We start from the raw sequence: 27,334 nt of genomic DNA, 5'->3' as shown, positions 1-27,334 counted from the left end.
ATCCCATCTTGCCCCTTTCAGCAAGGAGACCATCTCCGCAGGCCCGAGGGTGCGCCGGCCCTGGTGCCCGGCTCTGTGCACTCATGCCATCCTGGCCAGCGGGCCCAGCCCTGGAGGCGTCTCCCCGCATGTTTGGAAGCACACACAGGTGCACGCAGACAAGCCGTCCCCCCACATCCGCCTGTGCGTGCTTGGGCTCCTTCAGGGGCTGGGGTGCTGCCCCGCCCCCTGCTGCATGTCCGGGCGATGACATGGCTCCCAGGTGCCCACGGCGCCTCCCTCCCAGTGTAGTGGCTGACCCGGGCGCTCACAACCTTCTTTTCCCCCAGGAGCTCCAGGAGGGCTATCAGGGCCCGGGTATAGTGACCCTCCTGGTCTGGGGACACTGGTGTGGGGCCTCAGGTGTGGGGTCAGCCTGCTGCTGTCCCCACCTCTGGTGACACTTGGCACATGCCTGGGTCTTTGCCCACATACCCTCAGGCCTGCGGCTGTAGCACACTCCTCCTGCACATGTGTGCATCGCGAGGGCACCGCGCACACGTGTGCACTGAGCACCTCATGCTTTGGGTTGGATGAGGGCAGAGAGGATGTGCCGTCCGTGCCCCCCTCACCGTGCCCCCAGCTGCTTCCGTTCCAGTGTCCAGGAGCTGGGAGGAGCCCATGCTTTGTTCCCAACCCAAGCAGGCAACAGCATCCCCCAGCTCGAGGGGCCTGTGCAACTTTCGGGGTCCCCCTTTCCCCGAGGTGATGGGGCAGAGTGGCTGTGGGATCTCCTGGTTCCGGGGGCTGTGGGCCATCGGGGAACCCCCTGACCCTTTCTCGAACCCAGCCTGACTCTGCCTTTGCACGATGCTCTCCTCCTGGCTCCTCGATCAGGATCCCGCTGGGGGAGGAGGCCTCCGCACGTCCCCCAAGCCAGGCCCTTGAGGGCAGCCTGCGTGTGGCATGGAGGTCCTGGGCATGTGGGGTGCAGCTGGGCGGCCTCACAACGCTGGCCCTTTGTTGGGGCAGGGTTCTGCCTGGCTGGGTGCCCAGATGCCTGAGCGCACTCCCATCACCGGAAGAGGAGGCCGGCTGGTCCCCATCCTGAGCCTGGAGCACGGAGGCTGGCCCTCTGCTCATGGAGCCCGCCGGCCACTCTGGAGCCCTCTGCCGGGGCCCTGCCAGCCGCACCACCACCGTCCCATCCTGCCCGCAGCAGTGCTTCTTGCTCAGCTCGCCAAGGCCCACGCCGCTGTGCCCAGCGCCCCGCTGACCCCTCTCCCCACCTTGTCTCCCTCCAGTACACCTCCAGCATGAGAGCCAAATACCTCGCCACCAGCCAGCCTCGCCCCGACTCCAGCGGCAGCGGCCACTAGACAGCCCCAGCCGGCCCGCCGCACACGTGCCAATCGCCTGCTCCTCCCCGTGCCAGCACTGCTGCGTCCACCCGCACCACCCGCCGGACCCGCCGCACGGCCGCTCGCCCCTCCCCTCCCCTTCCCGCAGGGGCGCAGAGACACACCTGGACACGGGAGCGGCGCCACCGACACGGGGGCCCTCCAGCCCCGCCCCCATGCCCCTCTGCCTCTGAGGAGGGGGTTTCACGGAGCCCGGCTCTGGGCCGGACTCGGTGCTGTGTCCTGACGCTTACTCTGCACCAGGCCAACCCGTGGACCCCCATCTTCTCCTCGGCTCGCGCCCCAGCCTGCTCTTTCCCTCCTGCAGCTCTGATGCTTCTGCTGTGCCCTCCAGGCTTCCGTGTGTTCCTTCTTTCGTTCACAGGCCATGCGGTGCCCACTCTGGGCTCCCTCTGAGCTGGCGGCTGGAGGGGCCTCGGCGTGTTCTCCCAGGCAGTTCCTCCTCCTCTCCACCCGACCATAGGCCCCTCCTGCCAGTTGCCAGAAGCCTCCCGCCAGCCCCACTCTCTCCCCCAGCACCCACCCTGCCTGGGGAGCCCAGCCCTCTGCAGCAGCCAGAGGATGGCAGGTGCCACGCCGAGCCCAGGCTGCTCGCCCAGTCCTGGCCACCTTCTTGGTGCCAAACCCCCTCCCCTGCCCCAAGACTCGGCAGCTCGTCTGGTTCATTTTTGCACTAACCACATTTGTCATCCTAGGGCAGGCGGGGCTGCCGGCCGAGCAGCACACCCCCTTCTCGGTTCCCTCTCTGTCCAGGAGCAGCGTCCCAGGCCCGGCCTTGGGACTGGACCCGAGCTGTGGCTGTGAATGTGCCCTCGGCCCCTGCTGCCCCCACCTTGGGACTAACCACTAACCTCACCCAGCCTCTGTGTGCACCTCTGGTCAACCTAGAGCCAGCAAGTGTCACCCCGAGTCCAGGCCAGAGATGAGGCCTAGGATAGCCGGCTGGGAGTTGGGCTGGAGTAGCCGTTTCTTCTTGGGGTGCTGCTGGGGAAGGGCTGTAGATGGACAGGCAGCCTGAGAGCCTGGAAAGCCGTCCCTGGGCAGGTGCTGCCCCAGGACAACTGTGTCCTCGGGAACGAGTGTCCCTTGGGCTGTAGGACTGAGGTCTGTGCAGACTCAGTCTCCCTACCTGTGAAGTGGGAACAAGGCTTCCCCTAAGGTGCTTTGGCTTTAGTGTAAAATGTGTGCTGTGTTTCCTGCCGTGGAAGGTGTGCCTCCCCCCACTCAGGATGGGAAGCCGCCCCGCCAGTCTCAGCCCTGGCCCAGCCAACCTGAGACAGAGAGGCTCTGGCCTGTGTGTCCGGCCGGGGCCAGGGTCCTGCAGTGGGAGGCAGGCAGCTGGCCAAGCTGCTTACTGGCATGTGGGCTCTCCCTTCCAGAGCCGGGTCAGTGTCCTTCCCTGGGACAGGTCTGGGGACATGCCACCCGCCTTTCCTCCACAATCCTTTCTCTGTGCTGGTATCTGGGACCAAAAGGGCGGGTGGACTGGGGGCCAGGCTGCCTCTGCCCCGTGAAAGGAGGGGAGTGAGCAGGCAAACACAGGGTGCCCCAGGTGGGTCTGGGGCCCTGAGCCTTGCATCTGAGCCTATGGGCCCGGCCCAAACCTCACTGCAGGGCCGCTGTGCTCCAGGCCCCACCTGGCCATCGCTCCGGGCCTCCACTGCAGACTGGCCCAGTTTTTCCTCTGGGCTCCTCCAGCGGTGAGAGCATTGCCGGCCCAGCGTCAGGAGGGAGGCCCCGGCCATCCTGCCTGGGTGCCTGCTGTGTGCTCGGCCCCTGCTCAGAAGCACAACGGCTGACCGCGGCCCCCGGAGGCCGCCCACAATGTGAATGTACATAGCATGGAGGCGGGCGCTGCCCGGACAGGCTGTGGACCTCGGCCGTCCGGGGAGCTCCCCCGTGCGTCGTGTGCGTGTGTGCCTGCCCCGTCTGTGACTTCATCCACTTCCTTCTCCTCACCGAGGTTGAATAAAGGAAAAGGAGAATCATCAAAAGGGGTTCGGACCCCGGCCTCAGTCTGTGGAGGGGAGCAGGTCTTGCCATTGGTTTTCTTTCTGTTCTGAGTTTTCAGGGTCCCCTTCCTAACCAGTCCCCATCCCAGTGACCTCTCCCCATCCCTTCCCAGCCTTGGTCCCCACAGGCCCTGCAGCACCTGCGGGGGAGGTGGGGGAGAGGCGCCCCCAGGGTCTTGAAGCCCCACAGGGTCCAGTTGGTTCCCATGCCCCCACAGGCTGGGCAAACTGGCGGGGTCCAACTGGGACGTCTGGCCCACAGGACCCTCTGCCGTGTCCGCCCACCCCATCTCACTATGCAATTCCAGCCCAAGCACCATTCTCTCCCTAGCCCGGACCCCTGCCCAGCCCCCCGTGGGAGGCCGGCAGGTAGCCTCCCTGGGCTCCAGTTGGGGGGCGGTTGCAGGGGCCAGCACCTTCTCTGGGGCTTTTTTGACCGAAATGGTTGTGCGCTGTACCACTTCCTTATACACAACATGCCACTCGATAAAATTTTGTTAAGACCCTTACCCTCCCAGGTCCCCTCCTGGCCCTTGCACCCCACGCCCACCGTGTGATTTAGGGCCCTAAGCGGGAAGGGGGAACTGAGGTCCGAACCACTCGGCATCTTCCTCCAACCTCCCTAGGGCCATGGCCGTATGTGCTGTCGCTGTGTTTTTTATTTTTATTTTTTGTTTGTTTTTTAACTGGGTTTGGGGTTTGATTTTTGTTTCTTTGGGGCTTTATTTTCTTGGCAGATAACTAAAAATCTCGTCAATGTAATTTCTGTGGTTTCTATTCAGCTTGAGTTTCATGTTTTAAAATAAACAAATTTTAAAAAACGGCTCTTTTCCTGCCTTGATTTGGCTCCTGCCAGGTCCTGGGGACAGTGTGGTCTCGTGCTGGGTAGCTGAGAGACCCCCTAAGGTGGTGGGGAGGCCCAGTTCGCCAGAGGGGGATGGGGTTAGAAGGGGGGAACCTACCAGAGAGTCCCGGGGTGGGGGTGGTTGGGTTGCTGGATGGGCCAGAGCAGTCGTCTTGAGATTCTAAAGGCCTCTCTTTGCGGTCTGGACGTGCCCTGGAGCGGCCGGGGATGCCCGTGCGGAGTACCCTTCGGTCGCCTGCGGAGCGGATAGGCCTGGCCCTGGGCAGGGTTGTTGGAGGCAGCCAGGTCGGAGCAACGTCAGGTGCCGGGGAGGAGCGTGTCCTGGGCCCCCGCTGTGGGTGCACCTCCAGTCACTGGCCTCCCCAGGTGGGATGGTGGCTGGGAAAGGAGGGAAGGAGACCCGGAGTGCGCTGGGAGGCCGGCAGGGCCCCGCCCGCAAACAACCTCGCACCCAGTTGCCCACCCAAAGCGAGGACCCAGGTGTCTACTCGCCCTGCAGCAGCCCAGCCAATGAGAAGCCGCCTCTCGGGTATCCTCCAATGGGCTCCCGTCGGGGACAGCCCCCCCCCGCCCCGCCCTATATAAGCAGGCTCCGCCCCTTGGCTCTCGGAGTGTTTGCTGTTCCGCCTCAGGTGTGGGTCTTTGCTGCGGCGTCCACCCCAGCGAGCTCCCTTCGCCGCTGGGAAAACCGGCTGCTTTATTTTTAAGGTTAGCAGTCATTCTTGTCCTCATCTGAGGAATGGACTCTGGAAGGCGCCGCATGATCCCGCGCGGAGTCTAGAGGGTTGCTGGTGAGCTCACTTCCCTCACAGGGGGATCGGAGCCCCGCGGAACTGGGAGGACGCGCCCTTTGACCAGGAAAGCCTGGGTCTCCCACGCCCGGGGCCCAGGTGGCCGAGGCCCCTGCAGGGCCCCGTGGAAGGCACGAGGCTCCGGCGGCGTTGCTGTGAGCGCAGGAGTTGGGAAGGGGCTCTCTGGGCTAGAGGGCACACCCACGGCCTCCGGTCTCCAGCCCCTGACCTATCCGGCTCCGGGGGCAGGGGTCCCAGAACTGGTCAGCCCTGAAGAGCGGACGCTGAGTGCCGAGGGGTGGAGACATCGGAGGCTTCTAGGGTGCCGGGTAGTAAGGAGAGTGAACTGGGGACCTGGGACCAAGGAACCCAAAAGGCAGGAGAGCCCCAGGAGGGAAAGAACCCAGGCACTCCCCACCCTTCTTGGACCTCAATTTCCCTGTCAGGGAGGGCACAGTGATATCCTAGTTCTAGAAGTGGCCCCATTCCTTGGTTCACAGCCTCTCCATCTTCCTGACCTTCCCACCTCACTCTCCTAAGAACCTCTGTGATTGCACTGGACCAACCTGGATAGTCCAGGGTAATAATCTTCCTGTCTTGAGGTTCTTCATTTACTCACATCTACAAGTCCCCTTTGCCATGAAGGTGACCTATTCATCGGTTGGGGAGGTGAAGATGTGAACATCTTCGGGGGTTACTCTTTTGGCCCACGAGGGAAGCAGGTTTTGATATCTGGGTAGAGAAAACAGCCAGTGCAAAGGTCCTGAGGCAGATTCATGCCTGGTGTGTTCACACAAGGAAGCGAGGGTCGCTGGAGTGGATAGCAGAGAAGAGTGGTCTGAGAGGAAGCAGAGGATTAAGGATCCCAAAGGGCCTGTGGGTCTCGTAAGGCCTGGGAGACTGGCTCTGTGAGAGGCGGGAACCATGGGGCCTCTGAGCGGACTGACAGCCTCTCACCTTCTTTTTAGCAGGATGGCCCTAGCTGGTGAGTCGGGAAGGGAGCCAGGGCAGAAGCAGGAGAGCAGATAGGGGGCCTGGGCCATGGTGCAGGCTAGAGCTAAGGGCAGCCCAGGCACAGTGCTGGCCAGCCGAGGAGTGGTGAGTCTCGGGTTCTGGAAGAAATGCCATCAGCGCTTCCTGGCACCCTGTGTGGGGGTGTGGGGTTTGCCTGTGGCCATGGCGGGGTGGGAGGGTCTGTCATCATAAATGGAGATTGGCAGCTGGGGAGGGAGCAGGTTTGGGATCAGGGGGTCAGTGGTCCGCTTTTAGACATGTTGAGCCTAAGATGTCTTTGGACAAGAGTGTCTGGGACCAACAGTGGTGTTCCTGAGACCAAGAAGGGTGGGACTCAGGTCACAGTGGGGGTGGGGGGCTGCCATAGAGAGGAGCGTGACCCCCCTGCTGGCCTAGTGGTCCGAGCATTTGGGCAGCCATGGGTGGGGGTTGTCTCAGGAGTTATGGAGGCCGGAGGAAGTGGTGGGGGCTGGGGGCAGAGAAAGTGCAGCCCCCTGCCCCGGGGCTGTGGGAGAGCCAGAGAGCAGGGACAAAGTGGGGACAGGAGATTCCCCAAGGGCCCGAGGCTCCATCCGGAACTCAGGGTGAGACTCCCCGGAGGGCAGTGTTTCTGTCCAGCTGACCAGGTGCAGAGGGCAGGTGCAGGAGGTCAGAGACCAGAGGCTTGACTGAGAGAGGATGAGGAACCAAGGGGCCAAGGGAGGTGAAAGTGAGTTCACGGGCCTGACTGGACCCGGGACTTCAAGTAGGGGAGGGCGAGCCCGTGAGGTGTGAGGGGGCTGGGGGGTCCAGCAGGGTCAGGAAATGGGAGGGAGGGAGGTGGAGGCAGAGTGGGGTCACGGGGCAGGCAACATCTGGGGACTGACTACGCAGTGGGGACCAAGGAGGCAGGGCTGGGGCCAAGGAGGCCAAAGGTGTAGGAAGGATCACAGACAGCAAAGACCAGAAGTGGATGCAAGAGCCAGGTGACAGCGCCTGTGAGCCAGGAGCCAACAGACCCCGGGAGGAGGGGCCCTCGATAACCCCTCGAGGGGAGGGGAAGCAGGTGCTGTGATCCCAACCCTGGGAGGTCAGGGAGGAGGCGGGTGCATCCAGTGGTGCAAAGAGCATTTTCAGGAGCCAGGCAGATGGATGTCCAGCAGGGGGCGCTGGGTCCTCAGAGGACGGGAGATGTGGGAGGTGGTGGGGGAACCTGGCCTGGAGCTCAGAACATTCTGCCTTCCCAGCAGTTCCCCTGACGGAAGTGCTGCTGGTCTGGGGGCTCACTGTGGCTCTCCTGAGTGGCGGACCCAACAATCCCACCAGGACAGGCCATGAGGACATGCACTGGCCAGCCCCGCATCAGCGCGTGGGATGGCAGCCTTGCTGCCCACGGCAAGAGTTTGCCTCTTGACCTTACATGGGTTACGTGAACCACACACTGGTAAGAATTTTCAGGTTCCTGACGTGAACATTGGAGGGCAGGAATGGGGCTTGCCCCAGGATGTGGGTGGGTCCCGGGGAAGGTCAGTTTGGGCAGGGCAAGAAACCACCAGCTCTCACTAGGACCCAGCTGGATTGCACCTGAGTAGGGGTGGTTCCAGAAGCCTGTGCAGGGCCAGTAGGGGGAATGTGGGGGCAGAGCAGCCCCAGCCCTAAGCTCCCAACTCTATGCTGACATGACCTCGAGCACCTCGAGGGAGCTGACAGGAGCCCCCCAGGCCCCTAGATTCCTCCTAGTGATGGACCAAGTGCTGGGCTCAGAAGGGGCTCTGGCAGGGGGGGGTCACCTCTAAGAACATTCTGGGCCTGGGCAGCAGCAGTATAGTCCAGTTGGTCTGACAAAAGGATGGGGCGGGCCCTGGTCATCCCCCTACCCCCTCAGCCTGGGTCCAGCTGGGGCAGGACGGGCTGAAACCCCCAGAGGGAAGGGAGCCCTCGGACAAGCCCCGGTTGCCTGCGGGTAGGCTGGGCCAGGTCACAGAAGGGTTGTGGTGACCCAGTCCCCTGCTGTGCTCCTCCCTCCCAGGCTTCCAGGCATCCCGGGGCCATCCCACCGCTGCAGTTTGCCCAGGGCTGTGCTGAGACCCAGACCGCAGCCTCCCCCACCGGCTCTGTCAAGCCTTCCTTTCCGGCTGCTGCTCCAGAAACCCATCTAGGGTCCGGGGTAAGTCAGACGGCTGGGATGGCCCCAGGTGGAGGGAGGTGTGTTTAAACTGAGCAGGGAGGACACACACACACACCCTGCCCCCCTCAGTCCCTCCTGAACCTGGCTCTGCATTCAGCCACCAGGCAGCATGGGGCGGGGGGCTCCCAGCAGCCCCCATGTTGCTGTGTTACTCCTTCTCTGGAAAGCCCACAGACAATGGGCAGTTTGGGAGGGGCTGGGCAGCCCAGTAGGCCAGCCACTAGCCCAGGGGAAGGGCAGGCGGGGGGCAGGACAATCCTCAGTCCTGCCCTGGGGGCAAAGAGAGGTCAGTGCTTCTGCTGTGACTCATCTTAGGGGAGGGCCCCTTCCTCACCCCGCTGAGGGCAGCAGTTAGGAGGAATCAGGCTGCCCAGTTCCCGGAAGGCCCTCCTGGACCTGCTTCCCCTTCTGAGGAGGAACTGACCTCCCTGGCCTTCTCCTTGGGAAGAGGGAAGGGCCCCTGGTGCTTGCTGCCACTCCGGGACACCTCCCAGGTCCAGAGCCCTAGGGGCTCATTTATGCCATTCTCCGATGAAGGTCACGACTCCTCCGAGGGCCCAGTGCCTCCTCCCCACAGGGGATAGTCTGGACCAGTGGTGATGACCACGTACATACATCCCCAGCTCTGGGGCAGCCTCCACCTGTCCCTGTGAGGGCTGGCAAGCCACGTTGTGTGCCTCAGGGCCACCAGCTCTGCAGGGAGGCTGGGGCCCTGGGTCTACCCTGGAGCGAGGCCAGAAGGCTCCTCTGACCATCCCGGGTGACGCTGGTCTCTGCCTGCAGGTGGCTGGCCCCCCCCACCCCCGCCCCAGCAGCTCCCTTAACCCAACATGTCAGCAAGGATGACCTCTGCCCCGTCAGCTGAGATGTGGTGCCGACAGGATGCCCTCCGGACAGGGATCAGGCTGAGACGCTGAGGGCTCCTCCTTCACTACCCCCCAACCCCGTCCCAGTCACTGCCAGTCACTGCCCACATCCCCCGGGCAGCTGCTCCCTCCCAGCCCTTCTGCAAACCACACTCTGCTGACTCAGGGCTACACAAGGCCAAGGTGTGGGGTCAAGCCCCATCCAGTTGCCCCAGGCCCAAGGAGCTACCAGCAAGGGGCGGGGGGCATCCCTGACTCCACGCTGCATCTGGGGGTGCTGAGTATGTGAGCAAGGAGCTCGTGGGCATGGAACTGGCATTACGTCCCTGACAGGTCAGGGGTGGGGGAAGGAGGCCCTTGGCGAGCGCCTGTCTTTATTCCGACATGCTGAGAAGGCTCATCGTGGAGCAGAGTGGCCAGCGTGCATGGCCCTGGGAGCCTGGAGGCCAGGAGGAGAGTGGGCACCACGTGAGGAAGAGGGAACACAGCTGCCCCCACCCCAGATGGTGGCATTGAGGGACGTCCCCAGTTGAGGCGGCAGCAGCTCCTGCCCACCCCTGCCGCCCACCAAGGCTGCATTCGAGGAGGAAGCGGCATGGAGGAGCAGACAGAAGACAAGGTCAGTGTGAATCCTTGCCCAGCCTCCTGGGGGCCCAGCTTTGGGACCGGTCCAGCCATGCAGCCCCTTCATGGAGGAGAGTGTAGGGTCCCTGGCACAAGGGGAGGCCAGGATCCAAGACCACCAGGCCTGAGTTTGAGCGCTTGATCACCCCCCGCCCCAGCCCAGGTCACTGACCTTGGCTGTCACTGGCTCTTGAGCCTTAGTTTTGCCATCTGCATCATGGGACAAGAATATGGCCTCTTGTGGGTTTGTGATGGGGCTGAAGCCAGATCAGGCTGGGCGACGGCGAGCCCCTGTCCCTCCTGCGGGGAAGCCTGGGTCTGCACAGGCGGACTGCTCCTCTGGGGAGACCTGTGGATCCAGCCACCCCCCACCCCCCCCCCCCCCCCCCCGTTCCCTCCACGGTGCCCTGCGACCTGCCATGCCTCTCAGGCTCCTGCAAGCTGCTCTTTAGACCCCCTCCTTCCCTTCCCCCACAGGAGCACACACAGGCCTCCAGGCCCCTGGGAGCCCCTTAGGGCAGACCTGCTTTCTCAGACCCAACTTCCAGCAAGATCAGGACCCCAGGGGGTTGCCCCAAAGAGCACCTTTATTCACAGCAAAGGACGTCACCATGGCAACCACACTTCAATTCCCTGAGAACTTTTCCATTATCCGTCGCTTTCCAAGCTCTGTCTTTGCAGAAAGAAAAACAGAAGACAAAACACACGCCACGGGCCTGGTGGGCCACACCGGGCCTGCGGGAGACAGGTAACATGCAGGACCAGGCACGGGCAGTCCGCACGCAGGGACACATAAATACGCCGGGGGGCTAGGCCTTTCCACCGCTTTGAACAACAAAGATTATCTCAAGTTTGGCTTCTGCTTTTTCTGATCCACAGAAAAGATAAAATAACACCCGCCCTGCCCCACCCCACCCCCCGAAAAACAGACAAAAATACCCTTTTACCCACCCCCTTATGAAAAAAAATCACAGTAAAAAATTACTGTCACAAATATTTACAGACACGCCCACTATGGGCGACATTCTCTCTGCTTCGAGAGATGAAATGCTCAGCTCTGTCTTCCCAACACGGGGAGACAAAGAGACCATGAGGACTGGGAAGACTACCCACCCAGGACGGTCAGGAGGGGAGCCCCTACTCCCCTCACCCCACGGCCACTAGGGACTTCATGGGGGCCAGAGGTGGTGCTGGCAGGACGCAGGTGCTGTCTGCTGTCCCTCGGAGTCCAGAGCCAGCAGGAACAGGGGACTCGGGCCACTCCTCCTAAACCCAGCTTCTTTCTGTGCACTGAGTGTGGCTCAGCTGTGCTGGGGGTTTGGAGGTGGGGGGGCCGGGATCTCCAGAGACAGGGTCCCCCAGCCCCCAGCCTGCAACGAACAGGAAGGGAAAGGCACCTGCCTATCCCGGCAGAGCAGCCCCTGACCCCATGCTGCCCAGAGACCCCGCAATAATAAAACTGCCTGCAGGGTGACCTCTGCTGCCCATCCTGCTGGGATGGGGCTCAGGAGGCGGCGGCCCCGTGGAGCAGACAAGCAGCACGATCGCCTGCTCCTCAGCAGAGCGGAACTGCCCAGCAGCCTGCTCCGCGGACTGCACGCGGTGCGCACACGCAGGCACAGCCCTGGGGGAGTCTCGAATGCCAAGGCCAGGGCGGCTCTACACGGGTCCCCGGGCCCTTTGGATACCAGGGGCGCCCGAGGACGGGGTTTCAACCACGGCTGCTAGAAGACGGCGGTGTGGGGACACCAGGGTGTGTCTGGGTACAGGTGGCAGTGGATGGAGCGGAACCTGTGGGGACAGAGGAGGGGGTGGGTCTGTGTGGGGAGGAGGTGTGGAGCCCCCACGGCACCCCCCCTTGGCCCCACGAGATGCCCCCACCCAGAGCATCCCCCTGACCCCAGCAGACCCCGCAACGCACTCCTCCGGCCCCAGCACAACCCCCAGCGCCAGCAGACCCCCCAGGGCACCCCTCTGGCCCTAGCAGGCCCACCAGAGACCCCAACCCAGGGCATCCCCCGACCCCACCAGATGTTCCCACCCAGGGCATCTCCCTGGCCCAAGCAGACGACCCCCAGCAGAACCCGCAACTCAGGGCACCCCTCCTCAGGCCTTAGCACAACCCGCAACCCACGACAACCCCCCCAGCTCTAGCAAACAAGCCCCAACAGACCCCCCAACACAGGGTGCCTCCCGGCCCCAGTAGAACCCCCAATCCAGGGCAACCCCCTTCCGACCCCAGGAGACCACCCCTACCCAGGGTACCCCCGTCCCCTGCCAACTGGCCACAACAGATGCCACCCAGGCACCCCCTCTGGCTCCAGCAAAGACCCCAACCCAGGGCATCCCCCTGGCCCAAGCAGACCAGCCCCAACAGACCGGACCCAGCAGACTGGCTCCAGCAGAACCCCAAACCTAGGGCAACCCCCTGACCCCAGCAGACCTGCCCCAGCAGACCCCTCTCCACAGCACCCCTCTGGCCCCAGCAGACCCTTGGGGGACCAGATGTCAGGCCCAGCCTCTCTCTGGGCCTGCTTCCTCACCTGGATGGGTCAGCCTCCACCGAGAATGGCCCCTTCATGTGGATGGCATTCCGCTTACTCTCAAACATGCCATAGCTGAGGGTCACCTGGGGGGGGGTTGGGCAGGTGAGACCAGGAGAGGCCCCCATACCCCCAGCTCTGTCCATGGCTTTCTGTGGGGCTCTGTGCAAGGGGACAGCCTTGCCTTCCACCCTCCCCAGACCAGGAAGGAAGGCCTCAGTCCCAGGCTTCGGGCTTCGTGGGGCTGGGCGTGTGTGGTACAACCCACCTGTTCTGCAGAACCCAGGAATGAAGTCTAGGGTAGGGGCTTCAGCGAAGGCTAGCGGAGTCACCAGCTGGGGCCAAGAGAGGCCCCAAATGGCACAGAGTAGGTGTGACCCCCAGGATTGGAGCAGGGTCCCGCCGGTGGGGTTGGGTGTCTGAGGGACAGCCAACAGTGGGGCCCTTCCTGACTTCCCAGTTTAAAACAGTGACTCCGGGGCGCCTGGGTGGCTCAGTGGGTTAAAGCCTCTGCCTTCGGCTCAGGTCATGATCTCAGGGTCCTGGGATCGAGCCCCACATCAGGCTCTCTGCTCAGCAGGGAGCCTGCTTCCTCCTCTCTCTGACTGCCTCTCTGCCTACTTGTGATCTCTGTCTGTCAAATAAATAAATAAAATCTTAAAAATAAATAAAAAAGGTTTAAAACAGTGACTCCCCTCTCCCCCTCCCCCAACTCCTCTTGGTTCCCTGTGGCCCGGGAGGCACACCTGCTCGTGGAGCTCGGAGGCGGGCACCTGCTGCAGGTTCTCCAGGTGGGAGTGGAAGAGCCCGCTGCGGATGAGCGGCACACCCAGCAGGGCCTCCACGATGTAGCCGATGGTGCAGTCATCCGGCAGGCGGATCCGCTCGGCTGTGCTCATGAAGTGGCCCCTGCTGCAGGGGGAGAGGGCCCGACCGATGAGCAAGGGTGGCGCTGGCAGCCCACGGGGAGCTCACTTGGATGCAGCCACAGACAGGCAGAACCCTGCCTGGGATGAAGGAGCACAATCTTCGGAGGGGAGGGGACCAGAACACCAACAGGCCGGCCTGCAGCGGCTCCGACCCTCCCAGAGCCCCTGCACAGCGCCCTCCTCTGAACTGGCCTGATAATTTAGAGCTGGGGTTACCAAGCCTGCACAGAAAGGAATCCTGCCCCTGCCCGATGGTAGCTGGGTCTGGCACCTGGCAGGTGGGAAGCCAGCAGAGGTGGAGGTACAGGTGTGTGTGTGGGGGGGAACACCGTGACTCAGCCCACCTGGGCATGGGAGGCTGGGGACACCCATTGCTGGGCAGGGGCCCCAGGGCACTCACCTGGCCCATGGGCTCATCTTCAGGGCCAGCCCACGGCTGATGCAGAAGCCAGCCCCGCCGGTGGCAAACCAGAAGTGGACGGGGCGCTGCGGGACGGGAGCACAGTGAGACCCTCGCCCGACGTCCCGGGGACCCCTTCGGCCCCCTGCCCACTTGGCTCGGGCCCCTGAGGGCGGAGCACGCACCATCTTGTTCTCGCTGACCCTCTCCGTGGCCTGGATGGGCCTGTCCAGACTGGGCTTGCCGATGTACACGTCCTGCGTGTGCGGGTAGCTGGCCAGCAGCCGCAGCAGAGCCCTCACGTTGACGTAGTTGTCGTCGTCCACGTGGCAGAACCACCTGCAGAGAGAGCCGGCAGAGAGGGCGTCAAGGTGGGAGGCTGGGGGGGAGGGGACCCCCAGGGGAGGGGGCGCGCTCCTCTGGCCGCACTCACTTCCTCCCTGATTCGATGAAGTGGTCGAACTCCACGGCCATCTTGCAGGACAGCGCCTGGCGGCTGTGGGCAGCTGAGCAGTTGGTATTGACCACGTGGCCTGGGAGCAAGGGAGGGGCTGTGAGCGGGTCTGAGCTGGCCCGTGAGAGCAGAGCAGGGTGGAGCAGACCACTGTCCCAGGGCGCCCTGGGTCCGAGCTGTGCCCTGCAGCGGCCTCCTCCTGCTGCCCCCCTCCCCGGCCCAGGGCCCACGGCCTAGTGATCACAGCAGCGCACCCCCCCAGCCCAACCCCCTCCAGGGCAACCCCGGCCCGCCCCTGCCCATTCAGGCGGCTTTTTCCCAGCACCGGCCACCTGTTGCCGCCACATCAGCTCAAAGGGCCCTGGGAGCTGAAAGGACTTCATTTGCATGAGAATTGGGTGCCCCCCTCCAAGTGGCGGGGCGGGGCATGAGCAAACCAGTTGAGTAAAGGGCCTTCTCTGGCCCGTGGCCTCCAAGACCTCTCTGCAGGGGACTGGGGAGGGGACAGTTCTTCCCAGGAGTGGAGCCCTCCCCACCCCGGCCTCCCCAAGTCCAGGGCTCACCCGTGCGCCTGGCCAGGGCTTCATCATCCCCGTCGGTGAAAATGAACGTCTGGAAGGAGAAACGTGGCCTTGAACAGGCAGCTCTCTGTCCCCCAGTCCCGAGGCCACCGAGGGGGTGCAGAGCCAGGCACTCTGGGGCTTCAGGAACTCCAACTCAGTCATGCCCACTCTCCACCCTTTCGTGGGCCTCAATTTCCCCAGGTACACAGAGTGGGTCTCAAGTGCCCAGACTAAGCAGAAGTGGGCAGAACTCCTGCAGGCCCTACCCTGCCATCGACAGCTGGGCCCAAGGTCGCCTGGCGGCTGTGCCGGCACGAGCCAGGTGGGGCGCCCCGCCCACCCGCCAGGTAACCGGCTCCTGGCGCCCTGCGCACCTGGCAGGGCACACACCCTTATTGACATAGCGCGCAGCCTGTGGGAGGGGGCAGAAGGCCGTGGGGGGGGGGCAGACGGAGGAGGTCGGCTTTGGGAAGCCAAGTCTCAATCAGTCAGGGACAAAGGCCTCTGCTGGGCGGCTGCCAAGCCCCGGCGGACAAAGGGCCCGGAGGGAGGATGAATCACCAGGCATTGTCCGCTGGCTTTGTCTCAGGCCACGCAGCGAGGGACGCCGGGCTGGCCTTAACTCGGCCGCGTTAAGCAGGAGTGGCCGTGCGGCCCATTACCATACAGCTGGCCTGGTTAACTGGGCCGGGCCGGGCGAAGGGTCCGCCGGGCAGGGGTGGGGCCACAGCACTGCAGCCCTCAGAGCTGGGCCCCCATGCCCCCGGCACTGTGACCAGTAGGCCGGCCAGGTCACCTTGTCTGAGCCTAAGAAAGCACCGCTGTTCTCAGGAGGCTCCAACAGGCAGGAGGGTTGAGGCGGGAAACTGCGGATGCCCCAGCCCCCCTGAGGCCCAGCACCCGCCCCCCCCGCCCGCCACTGCTCAGGCAAGGAAATCCAGGTGGGCAGACAGTCCTTGCCCAAGGCCACATCAAGGTTCTACCTGTGCCAGCACAGGGCCACCCCTGCCAGGATCACTCTGAGGAAGTGGTTGGGGGGGATGCGGGGCGGGGCCAGGAGCTGCCGGCACCCGCCTGGGCCCGTCAGCACACGGGGAGGAATGTTCCTTCCTCTGCCTGGCCCGCCCAGCGCGTGCCACCCAGCGCACCCAGGCAAGGCTGAATGCAAACCCTGGGGCCTGGTGGGGGGCGGGTGCTCTGAGCACAGGCAGCAGGAGACCCCCCCACCCACATCCATGCCCACCAGACCTCAATTTCCTTTTACGGGTCCAAGGGAAGATCCAGCACGTGCAAGCCCAGAGCACAGTTCATACCCGGGAACCAGGGAGACCCACCTGGGGTCCCCACCCTCCTTCAGGCAGCCCTGGCTCCTTGGCCATCCTGACCCCAGACCGGAGCACACACGCAGGTGAAGCCATAAGCTGCTGATCACAGGCTTAGCATGGAGAAGGAACAGGCCCCGTGGACACCCTCTCCGTACACGCACCCCCTCCTTCCAGAACCCTGCAGGCACCCCAAGGCAGCCCGCACGCACGGACTCGCACCCAGCCCCCCACCCACTCCTCAGCCTCGCAGCCCAGGAATGCTGTGGGAGGCTGAGGCCGGCCAGTGCAGACGCGCCACTGCCGTCGCTGGATTAAAAGGAAAATGCTTTCTTAATGAGATCAAGCGGGGCCTGTTCTCCCGCGCTTTGGTGGTGCCCTAAAAACCCAGCCCAAGGCTATGGAGATTAAAGTCACCTTTGTTCGGCTAGGGGAAGAGCCAGGCGGGCTGCCTGGAGAGGAGTGCGAGGCAGGGTGGGGCTGTGAGGGTACAGAGTGCCTGCCCTCCCTTATCAGAGCAACCAGCAGAGGAGGCGACAGGCTGCCTGGTGGTTCAGGGCCTCGGTATCCCCCTCTGTCAAATGGGCATCACAAAAACTCATCTGTACCCAGAGCAAAGCACTGAGACCCCCTCCCTTCTTTGGTCTCCCTAACAGCCCCGAGAGGCGGGCACCATTACTACCTGAGTGGACAGTGAGGACACTGGGGAACAGAGAGGGGCGGCCTCCAGCCTGTGGTCATACCCTGCGGCAGACGTGGTGCTAGTCTAGACCCAAGCACCTTCCCGGGCCTGAAACCCCTCCCGCTCCCACCCTCCCACCACCACAGCCTCCTCCCCACTTCCCCAACGATGGGGCTGGAGGAGGAAGAGCAGGGCAGCAAGGGCGGCAGGGCTGGCCCAGAGCGGGCGGGGGTGTGGGGGGACACCCACAGGAAGCGGCATTGTTCCTGGAGCTGCGATTCAAAGAAACACAGGATGCCAAGCTCTCCCCCAGCAATTGTGGCCACTGTGGTGGCAGCCGCAGCAGCCTGGCCTGCTCCTGGGAGGGGTGGGGGAAGGCCAAAGGTCCAGCCCCTCATCCTGGACTTTGAGTACTGTCACAGCGTGGACCCTGTTGACCAACCCCCGCCCCTGCCTTCCCTCCTCCCCATCATCACCTTAATTGCTGGAAGTTTCTAACACATGCCCCATGTCAGTACTGTCAGTCTAGCTCAAATGGCACCTCCTCCAGGAAGTCCCCCAACCCTCCACGTGGGTCAGATGCCCACTCTCAGCTTGCAGTCTTTCTGGATTTCCCCCACCAAAGCCCTGACTCCTCTGCATCTCCTCCTCCATCAGACTGGGTCTGAATCACCACGCACAGGACTGGGAGAGGAGGGCTCTTGGTCGGGATAGTTTCAAGGACCCCCTCCTCCCAACACGATGTGCAGGGCTCTGGCTTGCTGTGACACATGAGCTGAAGCCCGGGGCAGACGCAGCCTCTCCTGGGTGGGTTTAGCCAGCAAGAAGGAAATCTGAGTGGCCCTTCAACAGGGACCTCGGGGCCCAGGGGAATGACAGACCCCACCCCGACCCTGCGTAACTGCTGGGCTCATTCCCTCCACCTCCAGGTTTTGCTGGTCCCCGGCCAGAAAGTCCTCAGGTCTGCCCAGGATTATCCACCTCGGCTGGGACTGGTACCCAAGACCCCTGGACCACACCCCTTCTGCTGGAGAATGCCCCCCAAATCCAAGATGAGAGGTGCTCAGAGCTGGTGGTGGCCCAGCAGGAGCTGAATGCTGCCAAAGGTCACCGGGCAGGGAGGCAGAGTCCTGGGGGCAGGGTGCCGGGCTCCAGCCTGGTGCCCCACAAGGGCTGTCAGTCAGGGATGGGGGGGGCCCGTCGGCCCCCTCATCACCAGGCAACCTGAGTGGTCAGCACGCCAGTGGCGGTTCCCATGGAGCGCATAGCTGTGCACAAGAGGCCGGACGCCTTTCTCCGTTGGAGAAAGGGGCTTTGTTACCTTGCCCAAGCGGCCGGCGTGAGAGCCGCCGGGCGCTGGGAATCCTAACGGCCCCGCGGCCAAACAAAACCCATGGCCCCCGCCGCCCCCTCCCGCTGGCCCGCTGAGCCCCTGGGAAAGGGGATGCTGCTTTCCCAGGAAGCTGCCACGGGGCTCCCAGGGCCCTCTCCCCATACAGGAACCAGAGAGAACCCTTCCCCACCCCCCAGCCCCCATCATGACCTCACCAGAACCCTGCCCCAAAACAGGGCTCATCCACACCACCAGATCCCAGGACGTGAGGTTTAAACAGTGAGGAAGAGGTGTGGGGTCCTTTCTGAACTCTCACCCCGGTCAAGGGTCTCTCAGCTTCACCACAAAGTCCCACTTAGTCCCTTGAATCTCCCAGCCCAGGGCTGTTCCCCCGCTGCCCCTCCCCTGGCAGGGCGCACACTGCCCCATCCCGCCCCAACCCAACCGTTCTCCTGCAGCCTCCAGGGAGATTTTCAAAGTGGGGTGTGTCTTCATTATGTGTAGGAAGCCAGTGTTCAACTAGGGTGCAGTGAGCACAAGATTCCAGGCTCTGAAGACTCCCATGCTGTGGAGACACAGACCCCCAAAATCCAGCGCTCTCTTTGGAGACGGATTCTCCAGGACTCAACAACACACACCCCAACTCCAAATTCTCTTTGACAATGACTTGTCCCCCATCCCATGGCAAAGACTCAGATGAGGGAGGGGACCAGCCCTATGCTGGGGGTTCTAACCCCCCACTCCAACACTCAGGGAAGAGTCTTCCTCCTCAGGGCCCCAGGTGGATGCCCCGCCAAGAATCTGCCTTGGGGGGAGGTTTGGGGACAACAGCACCTTCCTTAGTAAGGCACTCCAATAGTTGGGGGCGGGGGGGCGGGGGGCAACATCACGGAGAACACCAACACCAACCAAAGCAACAGCAGCTGGTCAACGCACACCATCCAGGGCTCTGGAAGTTGGATGGGCTCGGGTCCTCCTCTGACACTTCCACAAATTAATGGGAAGAGTGGCCGCATCAAGCAGACCCGGCTGGAAAGGGATGGACTGGCGTCACTACCCTTAGATTTTCCTCGTAGCTGGACAGAGGTGCAGCCTGGCGCCCATCTGATACCGCCACCCGCAGCACAAGACGGCACCCCCCCTGCCCCGCCGAGGCCGTGGGGGCTCACCATCTCCTTGTGGCGCGAGATCCAGGTCTCCAGCAGTAGGTCGAGGCGCGCGCGGTGAAACTTTCTAGTGGTCTTGACCGCGATGAAGACGTCGTGGGGCGCCAGCGACTCGGCCGGGGCATGCGGCTGGCCGTCGGCGGGGCGGGGGGCGCCCCCGGGCGGTGGGCCCGCGTCTCTGCGCGCGCGGGTCAGCAGGCTGAAGTACTCGGACAGACTATGCACCTCGCGGGCGAGCGCAGCGGGCGCCACCGCCGCCTCCAACCCGGGTGCCGGGGCCGCCCCCGCGGGGCCCGCCAGGCTGCGCAGCGCGCGCCGGCCGCGCTCGGCGGGCACAGGGGGCGGCGGCGGGTCGGCTGTGAGAACCAGCAGGCAGGCGAGCAGCGCGCCCGCCAGCGCCAGCAGCAGGCGTCGGCCGCAGCGCTTGAGCATGGTGGGGTGGCGGCCCCCGGCGCGCCCTGCCCGGTGCGCCCTGTCCTGCTCCGCACACCAGCGCCGAGTCTCTCGGCTCCCGCGGCGCGTTCAGCTGTCCACTGCCCGCGCCCGGCGCTTTTAAAGTTCCCCCGCCGGACTCCGCCCCCGGTGGGCATGGTCCCCTGCTAATCCCCGCCCCTTCCGCGCGCTCACTGGCTACCAGGCCCTGGGGCGGGGCCTCGAGCGGGCCGCCCCCCCACCCCCGAGACTCGCAGCGCCCACGTGGGGCCGCCGCGGGGGTCTGGGAACCGCCCGGCGGGCGCCGTCGCCCCCGCCCCCTGTGAGCACGTGCATGCCCCGCCCCGCCCAGGTCGTCCCCCGCAGGCGGCCGAGGGGCGTGGGGCTTTCGGTCGCTCTCGCCCCGGTGGCCCCGAAGGGGAAACCAGGCTGGCCAGAGCCGGCGGGGGCCGCACGGGGCGTCTGGCACGCGGAAGGGCGCGCCCTCGGCGCGGTGACCGGGGTTCTGGCACGGGGACTTCGGGCTCCGCAGTCGCGCAGGAGACGTCCTCACTTCCTCGCCGGGCACTGCCCCTCCCCGTGCCCGGCGTCCTCCCCCTGGGGTGGTGCGTGCCAAGAAGAGGGGGCGGCGCCTGGGTGCACCCTAGCGCTCCGTCTAAGGCAGCGGTGATTAATATTGAGGAGGAGCTGAGCCCTCCGAGCAACGGGCAGGGACACGTGTTTCCACCGAGAAAGCACCTGTATTAAATTCCACCTTCAGCGCTCTCCCTCACCGCGCCCCGCCCCGAGCAAATTTCCTCGAATCCCAGCCCAGCGGCGGCGGTACGGAGCTGGTCCCCGAAATCCTCCCGGCGCCCCGTGGCGAGAAGAAACTGAGGTCTCCCCGCCTCTCGCGGGATGAAAGGCTGCTTTCTGTCCCATTTGGTCCCTCTACGCTCAGGCCAGATGTGGCCCAGCTGTGCCCCCGCCCCGCCTTCCCGGCACACGGCGGCCCCCACCCCCAGGCCTTCCCACGGGCCGGGCCGGCCCGCCGCACGAGCAGGGGCGGCAGGAATGCGCGCCAGCTACCCGGGGTGAGGGTGAGGGTGAGGGGCGAGGGGCCCGGAAGTGGTGGGGGTGGGGGGGTGGGGGCAGGCGCGGGTTCAGGGTCCGAGCTCCCTGCCCTCAGCATCTTCCGGAAGCGCAGCTGGGGGCGGCTCTCCGCTTGACTGCTCCTCCTTCCCCTCGCCGTGGGCTTGGGCATCCCCTCCTCAGGAGGCCCTGTGCGACCACCACGGCCGCAGGGCCCATATAGCGCTCACTCTGCCCACTGGCCAGTTCTCCCAGCGCTTAACCCTCTGCCTGCAATGGGTCTCCCTTCCTGCAAAGTCAGGGCTGGAGCATAATAGGTGCTCAGGAAGGATTTACTGGGGAAATGTCTGCCGCCCCCTCCACCGAGGAAGCGGGGGGAGGCTGTGGCCCATTTGCTCTTAGGGTCTTTGGGCCCTACCCCAGGCCCTCTGGCATGGGGTGTGATGGGGGATAGTGGTTCCCAGGCCTCTTCCTCCCGCCCCCCCACCCCAGGTAATTAGCAGGCGCCACCTCGGGCAGGCAGATGCTGGAGCAGATGGTGCTGGCCTTCCCCAAGTGACAAGTCTCCCGTGGTGTCACCTCCTGCCATAAACCCCTCCCCCATCGGCCAGAGCCCAGCCTCCAAGCCTGGAGGCTGCTGGAGGGGTGGGGGTGGGCAGGGGAGAAAAGGACCCTATAGCTGGGGGCATGGGCTGCCCCCGGTGGGCTGAGCCCCAGCCCAGCCTCAAGGCCAAAGTTCCCATGTCCCTTGCCCCACCACCAACTCCCATCTCAAATCTGGGCTATTTTGAGGAGTCCCCTCCCCCATCTTCATCTCTCCTCTAGACCCCTTGGCAGTTTCCAGCCTGGGCTCCCCGTTCCTGTCTACCTGCTCTATTTTATTCTGCACTTGGCAACCAGACAGCTCAAATCATACCTCCCCCTACCCCTGACACACATACACACAAACAGATCAGAATCTTCCATGGCTCCCCATTGCTCTGAGTTCAGATCCTGACCTTGTGTCTACTTATTCCCAGCCCCATTTCTTGCTGACCCCTGCAATCCTCCCCATCCCCCAACAGCCCAAGCACCACTGAGCCCCCAAATCTTTGCATGAGCTGTGCCTATACCTGGGATTCAGGTCAGTGGCATCCCTGCTCAGTACCCTCTAGATGCTGAGTGTTCTCTAAGAGGTTGAGGGGAGCAGCATGCCATCATGGTACCCCACGCTCCTGCCTGACAAGGTCCTGCCCCTGAGATGGCCCTCTGGCTTTCTCTGACTTGTGGCCTGGCTACAGGGCCCTCTGGCACACCAGACCTCAGGAGCAGCATGCCCATTGTACAGAATGCAAGGTGAAGCTTCGTGGACTGCTGCCTTGCATACAGGGAGCAAGGAGAGGGAGCAACTGTGCAGAGAGGGACCGGCCCAGGCTCTCCCAGCAGGAAGGGCTTTCCTGGGCCTCTCTGCAGCCAGGCTCCGGGAGTGGGGGGGCCACCGCGGGTGCGGCTGCCTGTCTGGGAACAGCAGGACAAAGCCTTACAGCATTCTTGTGGGGGCCGTGGGCTTTGGCAAGAATGATTCAGTTTCTTTGCTGTCAGGAGAATGGAATTTCATGGTGACTCCTTGAGGTCTAAAAACTGTAAGGGGGTGGCCGGCTTAGCTACTACCCCCGCCCCCTGCCCCAGCCTTAGGCACTCTCCTCCCCTGCCCTTTCCCCAGGCGCAAAGGCAGAGACCCACTGAGTCAAACAGCCATGGGGGAAGGGGAGGTGCTGGGCTCAGGACAGGAAATGGGGTGATTGAGAGGGGATGGGGTGGGGGCTGACCAGGTTGCCAGGAAGTCCCTGGGGGGTCTTAGGGTCCTGGAGAAGGGGGCTGGGAGTGGAGGCTGGGGTTGGGGGTGTGAGCACAGCCCAGGGACAGAGACACCTCTACAGCCAGCTGGCTAGCCTTGCAAAATCAGAGGGGCCCCTTCTCTGCTCTAAGACCTCGGACCTGGGATGTTCCCACTCTGAACCCGTTTTCCTCCTGTAGCATGATAATAATACTGTCATCCACTTGATAAGTTGCTCGTGGGCAAAACATCAGGCAAGCAGACAGCCTGGCCCTCTTGCCGGGATATGGATCCGTGTGCCTCCTGGGCAGCCGAGCTCATAGCATCTCCAACAGCCCCAGCATGGGGCTCTGGGGCAGCAGGTGGCTGGATGGCTTCAGAGCTGCTGGTTGAAGATGTTATAGGAAAGTGGCCAAGGAAAGGGGGCCCACACGACCACGAGGTCCCGTGGGGCTCTCCTCTGCCCTCCCCATCAGGCTTGGAGGCAGTATGATGCCCCCAAATTGAGTCCAGACCTGCTTTCCCTGCTGGGGCTGTCTGGGACATCCTGTGGATGGAGTCAGTCCCACCAGGTTCTGGAAACTGCTTCTCCACAGGCTCCTGGGGACGTTGAGACTGGCTCCGTCTGGATTGTGTCTTTCCTGGGAAGATCTAAGAGAGAATGGGTGACCGTGAACTCGCAGGAAGTCATCCGAGGTGGGCCTGTTCCATGTCCCTGGAGCAAGCCTTCTCCAACTCAGCAGTTGAGCCCGGAGACTGAAGGCTCTGACTCTGGGAGCTGGCGGCAAGAAGAGCTGGGCCTTGCGCAGCCCCACTGGACTGACGGTGGCTACCCCCCCTGCTGCCATGAGGGCACAAGAGAGAGTACCTAGCAGTAAGGGAGGCTTCTAGATGTCAGAGTGCCTGCCGGCCCCCCCACAGGCAGTGAGTTGCCTGGCCACAGAGGCCCAGAAGCTTCTGGACAAAGAGTCCTGCTGGCAGAAGGCAACGTAAGAAAGAGGGGTTGGCTCTGAAGCTGGGTGCAGTGGGCTCCGTGGCGGCGGGAGAGGGCACAGCCGGTGGTGGCAGCTGATTCCCATTACTGCTGCTGGGGCGGGCGCTGTCCCCATGAGAAGAATAGACAGCCTACAGCTGTGAGCGGAGCCCCCCCACCCACCCACGGCTGGCCCGCCTGCACACCCGCTCTGCCCAGAGCCCCTCATCCCCAGGCCACACTTTGTGTGGTCTTGGGCCAGTTCCCTCTCTCTGTGGAGCACAGGATCATACTTGACTTTGTAAAAGGGTGTAGCTGCTGCCCTCCCTGCCCTGCCCACCCCGGGCTGGTACTCCACAGGTGTGGAGTGGCAATGACCATCAGAGGCCTGGCCCTCTGTCCTGAACCCAGGACCTGGCATGGTCAGAGTGGCCAGGAGACTTGGCCTAGGTGGCCAAGGAAGGCTTCAGGGGATACCCTTCAAAGCCAGCTAAGTGCTACCTCTTCCAAGAAGTCCTCCTCCGTTCCGTGTGGTATCTGCCCCCATCTCGGTACTGACCACATGAGACTGTAACTGCCCATTTCCCTGCCTGCCTCCCCAGCTAGCCTGGGAGCTCCGTGAGGGCAGGGGCCACATTGGGATTCCCGTCAGTGCCTGCCCCAAAGTAGGTGCTCAGTAAACACTGGCTGAACAGACAGGTAAGGGAATGGACAGATAGATGGATGGAAAGACAAAAAGACAGAGATGTCTGTGGATGGCTGGGAAGCTGTTGGATGCTGGCTACATGAGGGCAGAGACACTGTGTCATTTGGGGCTGGGCCCCAGTGCTTAGAACAGTACGGGGCATATATTAGGAACTTGAGAAATATTTGATAGATCGTAGATGGACGGAGAGGCAGATGGATGGACGGATGAACAGACGGATGGACGGACGGACAGATGGATGGATGGATGGGTCGATGGACAGATTGGGTGGGTGGATGGATGGACAGATGGCCAGGTGGATGGAAAGGTGGGGATACATGGACATACCGAGGCTCAAGGGAGCACCCCCTCCTCTTTCCCACAAGTACCCAGCCTCAGGAGTGTGGGTTTCAGGGTAAGGAGGCATGACTGCCCACTGCATTCTAGGCTGGCACAGGAAAGAGGCCTGCAGGCAGAGCTGTGGTGGGTGGCAAAGGCTGATGTCCCTAGAAGTTCTCAGTGACCACGTATTGTGCGCCCACCCTGCCTTGAGAACATTTCCAAACACCACCACCTGAAGGCTTCTAAAGGTCTCGTTCAAACTGCTGGTCCTGCAGACTGCACCTGGGGGTCCAGAGAGGAGAAGAGGTACGCCTCAGACCCCACAGCCAGTCGGGGAGGGGGAGTCTCTGAGCCATGAGCAGGAGGAGGGAGACAGGCCCAGAGCGGGCAGCTGCATCTCTTCCTGGTGGCTCTGTGCGGGGGCCAGACTGCGCTAATCTGATTTGCAGCCCCCGGAAGCGGAACCCTGGCCACGAGAACACATTAAGGATGTCCTACAGCGGCCAGACACCCACCGGGGAGACACCAGAGCCACTTTACCCCAGGCAGCTTTTGTCTTGCCAAGAATGGCTAGCTTGTGCTGTGGCCACAGGGTGGGGCGTGGCTGTCCCGGGTGCCTGCCGGGCCCCAGGCACGACCCCTCGCCCCAGTCATGACCCTGTGCCCATGTCTGTGGGACCAGGCCCTGGGGGCTATGGAAGGAGGGCCCCCTGGCCAGATGGAGGTGGTGGGGATCAGGGTCTTGGCTCTGAGGGGGCTCTGCTCACTGGCATCATCTCCATAATTCCCTGACCTCGGGCTCCTTCTCAGCCACAGGAGTGGAACTGGGTAAGGAGTAAGTCCCCTCACTTACAGGGATGGAGATGGAAGTGGCCTTGATACCTATTTCCAGCTGCCCTGGAAGTGAGGGCTGGGCGAGGTTATGTGCCCAGGAACGGCCATCGCACCCAAAAGAGATAAGCCACCACCATGGGACCCATCCATCCACCTGTCTGTCCATTCATCTGTCCACATCACCCAGGTGTTCAACCGTATCCCTGGGCACTTTCTCCACCCACGGCTCTGCCTGGCTCTGGGGTAGTTGAGGCGGTGACTCAGACACAGCCTCTGGCCCCAGGGAGCTCACAGTCTTCCTCAGGCTCCCAGCTGTCCTCCAAACAGGTAGAGCATGGGCAGGGTTGGAAGATGGGTCAAGCCCAAGGGTGCCTGGGGTCTGGGCAAGGGGGAACCCATTGCTCCCCAGCCAGGCCTGGCAGTAGAGGGCTTCAGGCAAGGCTTCCAGGGAGAGATGGTGACCACTGACCATTAGCTCGAAAGCTCAGCAGGCAGAGGTAAATGGGAAGGCAGGGAAGGCATGCGCCGGGTCTGGAGTCCTGGTGCACTTTGATGGGGGTGTGGTTCCACGAGCCGTGAGAGGTGAAGCCAGAGAGGTGAGTGGGAGCAGCCAAGTCCTTCCTGGCTCAGGGTCAGGCTGGGGGGGCAACGGGGAGCCCCCGAAGGTCTGTGAACCAAAGGGATGTGGTTCGAGCTGCATTAGAGAAGGTCCGGCTGAGATAGGCGTCCACCCAAGCCTCCCTCCGGGCCTTGCGTCCTTGTGTCCAGGCCTTCCCTCTCTCCTCCCTTCCTTGTGTGGCTCACAGAAGAAAAACTCAGTCTGGGGAGGGTTTTGGAGGACAGCAGGGCCAGGCTCCTCGGAGGCAGGTGGGCCCCGGTGGGCAGGGATGACGGAGGCCAGGGGGAAGGGACAGAGACGGGGCTGAGGCCTGCACCTGAGGAAGGCCAGGGCATTCTCTGCAGCCTGGTTTTCTTGGATACGTAGGGTCTGCGGGGACTGGCCCAGGGGTTCTCCACCTCAGTGTGACTTGGGGCTCTGGGAGGCATTTGGGGATACGCCTGAACGAGTGCATGGAGTCACTAGGAGCCTGGGTTGCTGCTAAACCCCCTGACGGCGTGGAAGACAGGCCCCACACACGGAACTGTACAGCCCGTCCCTCAGGGGAGCCAAGAGAGGAATGCCCAATGAGGTGACTGGCCTCTCTCCCCAGCCACAGGTCCCTGTGGGGCAGTCCGGCCACGCGCCAGGTCCCCGCCAGGAGGGCCCCAGGCGCAGCTAGCTCCCCAGTTCCTGCAGGAGGTTACGTGAGGGCAGAGGATGCTGTGGGCAGGGCTGCTGGGACAGAGGTCCTGTCGGGAGCGGAAGGATGACACAGTGGGCCAAGGGTGCGGTAGCCTTGGCGGAGCTCAGTGGGGGCTGGGGCTGGGCCGCCCCTGCTCTGGTGCCGGGCTTGACAGGGGCAGGGGCGGCTGAGTGGCGCCGTGTCACCCCCTCCCACCCACCCCCAGCCTCCAGGTGGTTCTTGCCCAGGCCAGGCCGGGTTTGGGAAGGTGGCAGGGAGGGGCCTCCTTGAACGCTGTTTGCTCAGCCGAGGTTTAATCTTCAAAACAGGAAGGCTCGTATTGACAGAAGCAGAGACGGAACTACCGGAGCGCCTGCCAGGTTGAGCTCCCCAGGCCCCCTCCTCCTGTTGCCACGCTGGGGGGGCCGCCGGGCAGCTCCTGCCCTCAAACACACAGGCCCCCCTCCTCCCACAGCCCCTAGGCTGAGCCACCCTGTGCGGGCCAGGCCTTGGAGAGACGGTACCCCCTCTCCCCCCTGCCGGCGCCGCCAACAGCAGGGGTGGCTGGAGGGGGCAGGAAAGTGGAGGGAAAGGGGGGGGCCCAGGGTGACAGCCTTAGCAGGGCGTGTCTCCCGCCCTCGTTTTGCAAATGAGGAAGTTGAGGCTCAGGGAGGGAAGTGAGCTGGCCGGGGTCACACAGCATTGTGGGGGGGGTTTCTCTACCCCGGGTGCCCCTACCCCAGTTCTGGAACAGGCTAGGGGCAGTG

The 27,334-nt window shown here is 63.5% G+C and overlaps 2 protein-coding genes and 1 long non-coding RNA gene across 8 annotated transcripts in view; 2 read left to right on the top strand and 1 right to left on the bottom strand.

Annotated features, from left to right (window-relative positions):
* Positions 1-4,237, top strand: part of TTYH3 (tweety family member 3) — a 28,559-nt gene extending 24,322 nt beyond the window's left edge. For both annotated transcript variants that reach the window (XM_032326847.1, XM_032326849.1), the window contains one exon: positions 1,284-4,237. In XM_032326847.1, coding sequence (XP_032182738.1) covers positions 1,284-1,299 — 16 coding nt within the window. In that variant the 3' untranslated portion in view covers positions 1,300-4,237. The remainder of the gene's footprint in view (positions 1-1,283) is intronic.
* A 547-nt stretch (positions 4,238-4,784) lies between these two features.
* LOC116580521 lies at positions 4,785-10,329 on the top strand. Of its 3 annotated transcripts, none has more exons than XR_004281683.1 (4): positions 4,785-4,985; positions 7,312-7,505; positions 9,511-9,734; positions 10,217-10,329. It is a non-coding gene; the product is annotated as an uncharacterized LOC116580521 (long non-coding RNA). The 3 variants fall into 3 exon arrangements; XR_004281682.1 differs by having other exon boundaries at positions 4,785-5,068; XR_004281681.1 differs by having other exon boundaries at positions 4,785-5,068; positions 7,309-7,505.
* Positions 10,309-19,680, bottom strand: LFNG (LFNG O-fucosylpeptide 3-beta-N-acetylglucosaminyltransferase). Of its 3 annotated transcripts, XM_032326852.1 has the most exons (8): positions 19,135-19,677; positions 14,629-14,677; positions 14,045-14,144; positions 13,797-13,950; positions 13,612-13,697; positions 13,029-13,194; positions 12,283-12,368; positions 10,309-11,530 (listed from the first exon to the last, which is right to left on the bottom strand). In XM_032326852.1, the coding sequence occupies exons 1-8, from the start codon at positions 19,561-19,563 to the stop codon at positions 11,464-11,466; spliced, it is 1,137 nt and encodes a 378-aa protein (XP_032182743.1). In that variant the 5' UTR covers positions 19,564-19,677; the 3' UTR covers positions 10,309-11,463. The 3 variants fall into 3 exon arrangements, with proteins under 3 accessions (XP_032182743.1, XP_032182741.1, XP_032182742.1); XM_032326850.1 differs by lacking the exons at positions 10,309-11,530; positions 12,283-12,368 and adding an exon at positions 12,588-12,740 and having other exon boundaries at positions 12,958-13,194; positions 19,135-19,680; XM_032326851.1 differs by lacking the exons at positions 10,309-11,530; positions 12,283-12,368 and adding an exon at positions 12,588-12,740 and having other exon boundaries at positions 12,958-13,191; positions 19,135-19,680.
* Between the last annotated feature and the right edge of the window lie 7,654 nt (positions 19,681-27,334).

Source organism: Mustela erminea, chromosome 20 (genome assembly GCF_009829155.1).
Source record: "Mustela erminea isolate mMusErm1 chromosome 20, mMusErm1.Pri, whole genome shotgun sequence".
Taxonomy (NCBI): Eukaryota; Metazoa; Chordata; class Mammalia; order Carnivora; family Mustelidae; genus Mustela; species Mustela erminea.
Note: the sequence above shows the minus strand (reverse complement) of the source record. Positions and strands in the feature narration are given on the sequence as shown.

Coding starts and splice junctions, on each gene's coding strand:
- LFNG (XM_032326850.1), bottom strand. CDS start 19,563: ATGCTCAAGCGCTGCGGCCGACGCCTGCTGCTGGCGCTGGCGGGCGCG. Junction 14,678..19,134: donor TCTCGCGCCACAAGGAGATG/GTGAGCCCCCAC, acceptor TTCTCCTTCCAG/ACGTTCATTTTCACCGACGG. Junction 13,951..14,044: donor TTCATCGAATCAGGGAGGAA/GTGAGTGCGGCC, acceptor CTCTCTCTGCAG/GTGGTTCTGCCACGTGGACG.